At 34.5% G+C, this 12286-nt stretch overlaps 1 protein-coding gene across 1 annotated transcript; it reads right to left on the reverse strand.

Moving 5' to 3' along the window:
* Positions 1 to 5614: 5614 nt before the first annotated feature.
* Positions 5615 to 10176, reverse strand: LOC140875091 (uncharacterized). The gene is made up of 6 exons (XM_073278636.1): positions 10159 to 10176; positions 9821 to 9882; positions 9178 to 9536; positions 7038 to 7383; positions 6007 to 6084; positions 5615 to 5902 (listed from the first exon to the last, which is right to left on the reverse strand). The coding sequence occupies exons 3-6, from the start codon at positions 9531 to 9533 to the stop codon at positions 5840 to 5842; spliced, it is 843 nt and encodes a 280-aa protein (XP_073134737.1). The 5' UTR covers positions 9534 to 9536; positions 9821 to 9882; positions 10159 to 10176; the 3' UTR covers positions 5615 to 5839.
* Between the last annotated feature and the right edge of the window lie 2110 nt (positions 10177 to 12286).

The raw sequence follows: 12286 nt of genomic DNA on the forward strand, positions 1-12286 counted from the left end.
GGAGTTGATGTTGGCAACACGAGAGGCAACACTACACTCGTCAACATATTGTTTTGCTTGTGATTGAATTTTAATTTTATGTTACACACTGTTTAGGCATAAAATAGGTCATGCATATGCATTTTTTCTCATAAGGTTCTGTTTTTGGGTAAGGTTCTACATAGACGAATTTTTGATGATTTACCCTATTTACTAAAAATTGAATTTTCGTGATTGATTTTTGGTTCAGTGGAGTTAGGCTGATGTGGAGGTAATTCTGGAATATTTGGATTGAAATATTTATCTCAGATTATTGCCTTAATTATGGGATTTTATCTCTTTAATCTCGGTTTTTAATTTTCGTCCGTTAGGAAAGTTACCGTTGTAACTGGAGAGAGATCAGGGATCAGGGTAATTATGGGTTTGTTAGGATTTTGTTACCGTTTGAGATAAGGATTCTATAAATATGTTTTTTTTAATAATAATCGGGCATTATCATCTTCTCGAAATCCTTTGTTCCCGATTGAGTTTTTTTTGCAAACCCTAACCTTCTCTCACCCTCAAATTGCTTTTCAATGGCAGGCTTTGATCCACAAGACATCCGAAGTGAGATGGGTCATAAAGAACCCGATGTTGCTGCTGTTGTTACAACACCGGAAATCCCATCCACGGTGTCCTCTCTGCCGATCGTTCCAGTTCCCATGGAACCTGTCCCTCTCGCTGTTCTCATGCCTGGAGAACCAGAGAACGCAATTGATGTAGAGAATCTTCCTGATTTCTCTGTTTTGAATAAGGTTAATCCTCCTCCACCGATGGCACGCCGATCTAAAAGGCAGGCAGGTTACAACCCTGACTTTACTCAGTCCAAGCATTTTTACAAGGGTCCCCGCATATCCATGGCTGAAGAAGATCGCAGCTCGGGCGACGATTCTGATGATGCCAATTTTGAATTTGTGGCGAGGAAGAAACTCTCTAGTTCTGCTGCTGCCTCTGCCTCCGCTCCAATAGTTGAATCCGTTTCTGATAGCGAGGATTCAAACTCTTTTGATCATGTCCCTTCTAAGGACATTCCAGCAGCTACTGCTCCTCAAGAAAGTGCTGATTCTGATGAAGATGCCACCTTAGCTCAAATCCTGGAGAGCCTCAAGCAAGGAAAGGGGTTCTCTTCTGTTCCTCCCTCTGCTCATCTCTCCGATGATGAGCCTGATGCTGAGATGATGGAGGAGTTTGCACAAGGCAAAGCTCAACAAGATTTTGTCTCTTCCTCCTCTTCCTCCTCTGCCAATTCGGTTGCTGACTCTTCTGATAAGAGTACTGATATTGGAGAAGAAGAAGAAGACTCTGAGGATGTTTCCAGCATGGATGCTGATGAAGACCCTCTAGACCAAGAGGATGTTTCTGCTGCTGCTGATGTCAGTGTTGCTGTTGGTGTCATCAACACCACAAACAACACTGTTGATGAGGACTATGACATGGATGCTGCTCATTCCCTCATGTTTTACTCTGGTGATGCTGCTGCAACTTGGCCTCTCCTTGCTCACAGAGGTTTACTGGATGAGAGGAACATTGATGTTCGCTCCTACGATAGGTACAATCTCATTGACTTTTTGAAGCTTCGACAGCTATATTCTACTGTTGTTGCTGTAATACCCTACTGTAAGAGGGTGATCCTGGAATTCTACGCCAACTTGAGTGCAAGCATTGAAGATCTAAAATCTGCAAAGTATGGATTGGTGTACCTTAGGGGTAGGCTGTTCGAGTTCACTCCAGCTGTTATCAACTTTTTTTATTCCACCCCAGACGTTGATGAAGGCAATCCTCCAGAAATCAACGAAGTGATTTATGTTCTCACTGGTGGTATGGTCAAAAAATTCTCTGACCATTTTTCTGCAGCTAAGCTCACCTCCTTTTATTCTGTGCTGCATAAGATAGTTGTCAGGAATTGGACTCCTTCTTCCAATTCAACAGTTATCACCAGACCGCAGGCGGTCATTTTATATGCCATTGGGACCGGGAGTCCTTTTAATTTTGGGAAGATGGTATTCAAGACTGTGCTCCAATTTGCTGATGGAGGACTCAAATCTACAAAGCTCCCTTTTCCCTCTTTGATCTATGGCATATTGGAATCTCAGGCTTTCATCCGCAATATTACAGAAGATCTCACTGATCAACCTGAGGTTTTAAAGTTAGCAGCTGGTCTTCTAAAGGGAAATCGTGTTCTGGATTTACCCTGGACTGCCACTCCTACTCCTGCTGCTGACATTGCTGGTGTTGCCCCTGATGTTACCAACACGGGAGACAACACTGAAGAAACAGTGTCTACTCCTACCTCCCTGGAATTCACCACTGCCACTATTCAGCTGCTGTTGACTCGTGCTGAGGAAAAGATTGCTCAAGCTCAGGCAGATATTGCCTTCTATAGTACAGTCTTGGCTGATTGTCGGAGACATCTTGACATTTCTGGCCAAACAGGGGGAGATAGTGCACAAGCCGAAGCTGGTCCATCTGGGACTAAAGATGATGAGGAGGAAGCTACTGATCCAGAGGGATCCGATAGTGATCAAAATTAGAATTTGCTTCCTCTATCATCTTTACTTAGTTGTTAATTTTGATTTTAATATAAGTGTTTTTGGTTGTTCTAGTTATGTGCCTCAATTGTTCTCACATGCTTAAACTAGACTAACATCTTTTACCCCACTTGTGCTCTGATATATGAATTATAGAATCCCATGTGTTATTGTCTATGTTATCCACCGTGTTACGACACGAGGGACAACACTTCAGGGGGAGACTTAAAATTCAGGGGGAGAAGAATTTTTGAACTCCGGGGGAGTTTATGATTATCTCACACTTGTGCAATGTGTTGTCCAGAAAGCAAAAAGGGGGAGATTGAAAGGAATTTTATTCCTTGAATATTTCGGCCCTAATTAATTGGAAATTATAAGATTTTGCTTTCTAGACAAGTTAGGATATTTGGTAAATATTGTGTGTATATTTTCGAATATGTTAATGATATATTTGCCAAAATTTAAATTAGATCTTGATAAGGTGATTATTTGACATAATATAATTCGATATTATCAAGATATGATTTAAAATATTTGATAGAGTTTATTTCCTACTAAAACTTTGTTACCTATTCTAGTAGGACTCTATCTAAGGAAATATTCAAAGCTTGGATGATTATCTATAAAAGAAGATTTCCACGCACAAGAAAAGTGACGCTTCAGACGATAATTCTCTGCGCAAAGACTGAAGAATTCCATTGAAGAATCTGAAGAATTCTGAAGCAAGGTTTGCAACCATTGTTGTTGCTTGTCCCCGTGTTGCCGTTCGTGTTGAAGATATCATAGACAACACTGTGGGAATAGTGTTGTTCGAAGATCTTTACTGTCTCTTCTATTTAGGCTACGGGAGTTGCATCCAGTTTCTTTTATATCTTGTCGTATTTTAGGATGCAAGTTTGATTTCTAAACGTGTTGAGGAATTTAGAATTTAATGACTTTTCGTAAAATCACTAGGATTATTTTGTAAGACTGTTCTTACGTTTACTAGTGATATTTAACCCTAAGGCACCCGCACGAGTTTTTATACTCGTGCAAAAGTTATTACTTGAGTTTTATTTACGCTTTAAATTTCCGCTGCACTGTGTTGTCTTTGGTATTACGACACGAAGTACAACACTGCCCTATTTTACATAACAACCACGTACACCGTTTATTTCAGCTGCTATCGAAAGTTGCTGGCAAATAAAATTTACATCAATTATGGCCAATCAGAGCACTAGCAGCCGGACAAAAAAAGGCCCATCAAGCAGCTGGGTAGCTTGAAGAATAATTGTGGAGGGCCAAGCCTGCCATAATGAATGAAAGCCGAGCACATGGAGAACAAAGTCAAATAATTCCATTCACATCAAAATATCTAAATTAGTCCAATTGTTGTAAAATTACATAATTTGTGTGAATATAACGATGGGAACCTTGACAGATTGAATCAATTTTACGCCAATCACAGTAGTGTGCCTTCTGGATTTTGTAGGGTTCATTTTATGGAGAGGAAAAAGGGGCCAACGGTAAATTACGAGCACCATAAATAATAGCGTGCAGATTTGAAAATTAATAGAAGGATGCGTAAAGTACAATGAAGAAGGCCAGTGAGAGTTATTACGGCAGTCCCTTATAAAAGTGATGCAAGTATAACAATATAATTAGGGGAGTGTTATTCACATTTCACACTCTATTTTTTGTTAAATAGACTTCATTTTTTGTTTTGGTATATTATTAGTTGACAATTGTACCCTTTATTTAATTGCTCTTATTTTTAGTAAATTAATCAATAGTTTTAATTCTTAAACTGTTACATAAAATATTAACCATTCAAAATATTCGTGTAATTTGTATATATCCTTTAATAAATAAAAACTCAAGACAAAAATTAAACTATTATTTACTTGACTAATTACTGTTTTTTTTTAAATTTTAATTAACGTATTATTTTTTTTATTTATGATTATTTAAAACAAGTAATGTTATTCTAAAAAAAAAAAGTAATGTTGCTTAGATTCCAATGTTTTAATATGTTAAGCAATCTTAATATCTTATAAATGATATATTGCTAATAAAAATTTAAAATAATATATCATTGATATAATTTATAGTTGAAATATTTTCAAAAAACAATCTTCATTAAAAAAAAATAGATATATATAATTTAATATTTATTATTTATTTACATAAAATTGATAGAGTTAAAATAATAAATTATGTTATAAATATAACGTTGATAATCATTTGACAGATTTATTAAATATTATAAAAAATAATATACATACATTATTATTTTTAATCACAAATTGTAACATAATTTGTATTTTTCTAAGTTTTAAATTTTGATAAGATTTTGGTAAATTAAAATGTTTCATATCTCATATTTTATATTTTTTTATGATTTTATGGTTTAACAATATTTTATGCCATATTAAAATTTGATATAAATTATGTATAATATCACATTTTTAGATTAAAATATTTTTTTATAATCTATATTCTATTTAGGTATGATAAAAAAATTTTGATAGTTTTTTAAAATATTTTATTTTAGTTGTTGATATACAAAAATATTTGAGTGTGTTTGAAAGTAAATCAAAAATTTAAAATATAAGGAAAGTTAGTTTAAAGGCAAATTTGTCTAATTATAAATTACATATAAAAGGTAGAGTGTGATGTGATCAACACTTTTTGAAGTATAAATAAATTACACTTCCCATATAATATTATTAAAACATTGGAATTCCAGGCGTACCTTCTTATTTCATATTTTTAATTTATTTGTCAACCTCCTAGCTACCATTTCAATTTGTATCAGTCGGGGAAGTAGTATATCGAGATGGTGATTGAATGATACTTGAATTCGTATCTCGTGAGACTAGTGGATTTCATCCAATGAGTTAACTTGTTCCATATTTATAATAAAAAATAATATATTTTTTGACATAAAAAATAATATTTTTTCATAGATGATTCAAATAAAAGATACGATTCATAAAATTGTTATGTGAAATCAACTCACAAGACTTTTTGTGATAATAATTCCTTTTAACTTGTATAAAGAGATAATTCTTCTTTGGATAAAAAGATACTTGCTCAAAATAAACATGTTTTTAACTATATAATTTTAAAAAGGAATGGAACCCATTTAGAAAAAAATGGGTACAAACATCAGGAAACTTATGATGTGTATAGTTTACACGACTTTCTTCCGAGGAGATGGCAAGAGTCTTATGGCACAGACTTGGAAACTGTCTGTGGTATGCCCATCTCCGTCAGCTACAACCATTTGCAATATCCTAACCCGAATTGTTCTAATCCGACTCCGGCTCCGGCTCCGGCTCCATGTTGCACATAGCCTTCAATCCCCTCGGCCTCTGATATAAGAACATAGTATTCAATGATTTACACAAAAGTAACGCGTGAAGAGAAATGATCAAAGGGAAGAAAGCAACGGGCCGGGTACCCAAGAATGGAGTACCTTCTTGGAAACTTTGTTCTCTCGGACTTCATATCTTTCTAGCGTTAAATCGCATAACCATGCACCTGGACTTACAAGCTGCAAATAATTTTAATTATTCATTTAATGATATTGCAAAACATTAATAAGAGTTTTCCAGCTTAGCACTGATATCATATTGAATCATTAAGTTTCGTGGAAAAAGATAATAATTATATGTGATAGCTTTAAGCTTAAGAACCCTATGTTTGACGCGAAGACAACCCAAATTAACGGGCTATCCCTCTGTCTTGTTTCGCTTTGTTAGTTGCCAATGTGGGGTCATACAGGATGGGTTCCTCCCACTGAACAATATAGAATATGAAAGAAATGGTAGTTCGGACCCCACCAGCACCAATTTATGGACCGGCCCATTTGAAAAGAGACGGCACACTCGTAAAAACAAAAACATACCAATATTAAATGCATGATCTCTCTCAACAGTTAAAGTAATAATAAATAAATGAATGAACTAATGGATGGGAAAATGGACACGTGAAGGCATAAATCCCCCTATGCTATGTACGTCTTACATGTTTTTTTCTAGCGGTCCCTTTTGTCACGTCTATCAATGCCACGACCCCCACATTGCAGTCACAGCCTATCAAGATATTAATCTTAAATCAAAGCGGTACATTATTATAATCTAATGGTTTTGGGTAGTAAACTCGATCACAACTCAAACGTCATTCCATTTCTTGCCAAACATTATACATAAAAGTACTCTCTTCTTATTTTCCACAGGTAGCTGGTTGATATGTTTAATGGAGCTCATTAAGTTGAAGTTGTCCCTTTAAGCCCTTTATTACAAAATATTCAGGCTCAATCTTTTATCTAAGAAACTAGGTGCCAGCCCCAGAGCTCTGTTCCATAATAAATTAGCAGCTTCTTAAATTGTAAATGTTAGAATTTAGTCAATATGATTAAAAATATACGTAGAACCAAATGTAGGCATAAAGAATACTCTCAAAAAGAGATTATCAAAAGAATTCAAGTATAACTAAAGAACTTACATTGAGAGAGCGTTGAATATACTTTGCTCGCTTCTTGGGTCTTTGAGGGAGCTTGGACCCTTTGATTGCCATAAAATCCTCTTCTTTCTCCTTATTTGTCAAGGGTATCACAAACTTAGGCAGCCACGAGGCAGTGATCCCTGCCACACAGGAAGTCTCCGGTGACCCAGAACCACCGCCACCGCCGCCTTGCTGGTGGTGATTGTCATTGTTATCAGTACAGTCGTTATTCTTGTTTCTGTGAATATTGCCACCAATTCCTCCTTTTTTGTCACCTCTATCTGGGGAGATCAAACCCCTCACTCCATTGCTTTGTCCCCTCATACCAGTTGAACTCGAGCAATTCCTAATTAAAACAACGAAAAATTCTATAAATAACAAGAGTGTAAGCAGAGAACGATATCCACAACACATCACATGTACAGAGTAAGCAAAACAGGCAAATACCATGAGTCATAAATCATAATCTATCAAGAAAATTGACAACCCACTAACGTTACCATACAAAGTGGCAACAAACAACAATTATTTTTTATCGATGACACAAAAAAGGAGGTGGTAAAAAGTAAAAGATGTAACTTTGTAGAATAAGAAATTACAAGAATAGCCTTATGTGGTCGGAATCGGATTAGACAATCGGGAGGCGGATACGTATCTACATACTATCTAGGATTGAAAAAAGAAAAACTGAGAATCGCTAAGAGGGGGAGATGTGGTTCTGATTTGGGATATATTTATTCCAAAGTATAAGAAAAGAGAACCTAAAATCAAGCAAATCAAGGCTTTCGATAATTATTATACTATTATAAGAAAAAATAATGTGGGGAAAAAAGGGCAAGACAAACGGTGGGTTCTGACATGATTCGAGCCATTGAATTACATTTCATTCACGTATTTTGTAATATAGTTAACGTGTCCTAATTTCCCCAAAATAAATACCGAACAATAACAGTGGGACAAAACGAGGACCCAGCCCACGCTCGAACACCTTATCGACAATTTTACCACTCCTTCAAAACCCACGCCTCACCCAGCAGTTGGTTTACCTTGAGGTTATCAAATCCGACGACGTATTGACGCTAGGCCAAATGTTAAGACTCATTGTTTTGGCGAATGAAATTTAAAGTTATGAGTTATGTAAAGGATGTATGTTTGTGAGCTTATTTACTTTGGTGATAAACTCTTAGCTCCAACTATTTCGGATTTTATGCATATATGTATGATTGTTCATTGGAGTACGTCGAAATTCACATCCTATATAGGACTCTTGGTTTGTTTTGGGGTACTAGCCTAGTAATAGTAGACTAGTAGTTTGAATGGTTTCCTATCTTATTTAGAACTAGTTGAAAGTCCTAATGAGTTTGGACTCTTCCAAGCCTACTAATATTCTATTGCAATAGTTATTGTGAATTTTTTCAAAAAAAAGTTTGTTAATAAAAAATCCATAATCCAATGTTGTTCTATTTACTGCGAATTCAATTTCAAATTTCAAGAATTTTTTCTCACATGAGAAAATCAGAGGAAAAAAAAATGTCTGCAATAGTTTCAATTTAAATTAAATAGAAACAAATCTATTAACAAAGAAAGTTTTAATCGGGGAAAAAGAATGGTTCGGGCAAACTAAAAATATAAAATTGCTGAGGAAAAAAAATACTTTTATATTTCAGAATATATATACTATATATATATATATTATATTATATATATTACATTATAATATAAATAAATATATATATATATTTATTATTTTTACTATTTATTTTATAAGAGTTGAAATACTTATAAAAACGGAGTTTACTCTTTTTCTTCACAATTAATTTTTTATTTTTTTAATATTTTATCTACTTTTCTAGTCAGCGTCTCAAGTCCATGTTCACTCTCTTTCTTCCCAAAATCCCAGCAATGCTAGATACAGAACAAGTTTGTGAATATTCCCCTCAATCTATACATACATTTGTGGTTGTTTCGGAATTATGTACATATGCATTCCGTGTGTTTCAATAACTAATATAATATAAAATAATCAATATAACGAATAACATAGTATTTACAACTTTAAAAAATATGAAAAAAAAATTTATAATCATTTATTTTTAAAGATTGCAAACATTAACATTAACAGCGGAATGAAAAAAGTTACCTGAGTGTTCGAAGAGATGGAGAAGCCGGCCGCTGGCGGAAATTTTGATGTCCATTTCCACCGCCGTCACTCTTTCCAGCACCACTGTTTTTCACCTGAGAAATCGGAGACCTTTCACTATTATTCGGATCCGATCTAACTACCCTTCCGTTGAACCGGGTCGTTGCGCAATGAACCGGTCCCGAACCGGACGGTCCATCATCAATTCCATGCTCCTTCACCTGGGCCTTCATGCACCGTTGCCTTTTCCGGTTCCCCCACTGCAACACGAAGTCCGTCGACGTGGACGCCGCCGACCGGGACTCAGGTCCGAGTAAGAACCCGTCTCTGTCGGTGCTATCTACATGGTTCTTCATCTCCTGTGAGTGATGATGCTCTGTTATCTAAAGTTGGGTTAAATTACAGTGCAAAAGAAACAAAGAATAGGAGAAAAATGGGGAAATCCATGAAAGAAAGGGCAGTCGATATATTTGCCTTGTATGTATGCATATCTTGATCACTATCTTGTGATTAGATTTTGATGTCTGAAAGCAAAAATGGTTTACTTTCTATATTATGCGGCTTTCTGGTTCTCTGGGCAAGTTTAAATATGATAGACAAACTGGTTTTAAGGCAAATTAATGATAAAAATTAAAACACCCACCAAAAAATTTGGGGAAAAAAGGAACCTATTGAGCAGAGAGGAGAGAGGAAACCCAGTAGGATCTGCACAAATGTTTTACAAAAGCTGATAAAAAGATTCAGATAAAAAACGTATGAAAAGGATCTGGTGAGTTGGGGAAATATGAAATTGAAATAAGTTGGAATATATATATCCTCTTTTCCGAATTTGTCAATGACCCGAGAACAGAGCACCAATAATCCACAATCTCAGATTAATAAATCATCTTAATTTTCTATGAACATCAAGAGTGGTGAATCGACTACTAAGAAAAATGATAGAACTCACAATAATTCCACAATTTTCACAGTGAAACTAACGTGGAATTAAAGCTTCAATCCAATCTTTTTAAACTTGGAAACTGATCTAAAATCTCCCAGAATACACCTTCCAAACAATAATTACATATCGATGAAATTAAAAGTAAACGAATGGAAGGGAACAAAATGAAAGTATAAATACAAGTGGAAATTGCATATATCACCATTGTGAAATGTCGGGTTTGCTGATAACCTCTTATGAAATATTTTTAAGCTAATAACCTTCTATGATTCTAGATTTATAGCATGAACACCCCTTTTGATTAAAAAAAGACGAAAATACCCTTGACTTTTATGTACTCTTTAATTTATCATTTATTTTATGTAGGGGTATTTTCGTCATTTTTTAGCTGAAAAAGATGTGTATGCTACAAATCTAGAATCACAGGGGTTATTAGCTTAAAAAATTTTCATAGGGGGTTATCAGCAAACCCGAAATTTCACAAGGGTGATATATGCAATTTCCCCTAAATACAGTGACACACCTCTTGCTTAAATTTCCTTCCTCACAATTCTGTCAAAAAAGCTTAGACACTGTGTTTGAATCATGGGAATTAAATGGGATTTGGTGGGATTTAGATTTGGAAATACCATTTTAGCGTTTGACAACTTGATATTTCAAAACGGGATTGGTATTTGGTGGGATTTCATAGGATTTCAATTAGTTAAGTGAAATCTTGACAAAATTTGTCGGATTTCACGGGATCTGAGTTTATAAAGCAATAAAATTATTTTTAATAATAAATTCATATACTTTACTTATAAGTTTTAAGTTTTTTTTTATAATTTTTTATAAAATATCATTTATCCAAAATTTATACTATCAAATTCCAAAATATATTTTAACTTTTTGCCAAGCACAAAATGGAATTTTAATTCCATGGATTTCCAAATCTATATCAGATTTCAAATCTAAATTCAATTCCAAATTCCATTTTTGACGTCCAAAACACACTGTCAGTATCTTCTCAAAACCAACTTGAAAGCGTAACTGCCATTCGAGAATCGGCTTGAAACATGAACACAAAATCACGGCAACATTTCCAGAGGTAAACTCAAACATCATCTGATGGTAACGAATTCACCACATTTCCACTCATCAAATGCCGCTGACAAATTTTCTTTTGATATTAAGATGAATTTTTCCAAAAATATCGGGAGAATAAGGAAAGATCCTGAACTGTCCTTTCTTCTTGTTGTAAAAGAATCAAAAGCAAATAAGAAAATAAAATGAAGCTTCGTTCTTCAAGGCTTATAATCCCTTATTTAATCAGGAGGCTGATCGAATAAATACATTATTTACTATTTTATTCTTTCAAATTAAATATCATCACATTGTTTATGATATGATTTAATATTTACTTTTCAAAAATTTATTTTATTTTTCCACGAAAGCCCAAAAATACACGAGACGAAACTAGACATTTGTATAACTTCATTTATACATATATGACCCCATCCGTGTAGACTGTAGTTTTGGCATTTAGTTCAATTGAATTTTAATATTGATTTCAACAATATAAAATTTCTTTTTTTTTTAAAAAAATAATATAAAATTTAAAGTTAATTAATTATTCTGTCTATTCAGCTGAGTAAATTTAGCACACGATGATATATATTATTGATGGTTTAACTTTAAAAATTCCACTAGGTCAGAATCCAATCGTAGAGGTACATTTCAAATATTTTTGAGTCTCAAGCTTATTTAAGTAGTATATGTATTTAATTTAAGCAGGAATTCTACAAAATTTCATAAGAGACTAAAGTCCGTGAAACTCTCCGAATATCTATAAATAGCTCAAGCTACCTCATTATTGATGTACACACTTTCTTTAGCACTATAACGCTCTACTCTCGATTATTATTCCTTGAATAATCACTGACTTGAGCGTCGGAGTGCCTTTGCCAGGAATCCTCCCAGCTCGTCTGACTTTGTTTTGTGACGTAGAAACAACCCATTGAATATCTAGACAGAGAACATATAAGGAATTGTTGATACTTCAAATACAAGTAATTTTGGCTACATCAGCTTGGCGCCTTCTGTAGGAAACTGTCACGCCCCGAAACCGGGCCTAGTTGATTATCTCATTTTCCGTTATTCTACTGATCAGTCCCCTATATGTTACTC

This window comes from Henckelia pumila, chromosome 1, assembly GCF_033568475.1.
Source record: "Henckelia pumila isolate YLH828 chromosome 1, ASM3356847v2, whole genome shotgun sequence".
Classification (NCBI taxonomy): Eukaryota; Viridiplantae; Streptophyta; class Magnoliopsida; order Lamiales; family Gesneriaceae; genus Henckelia; species Henckelia pumila.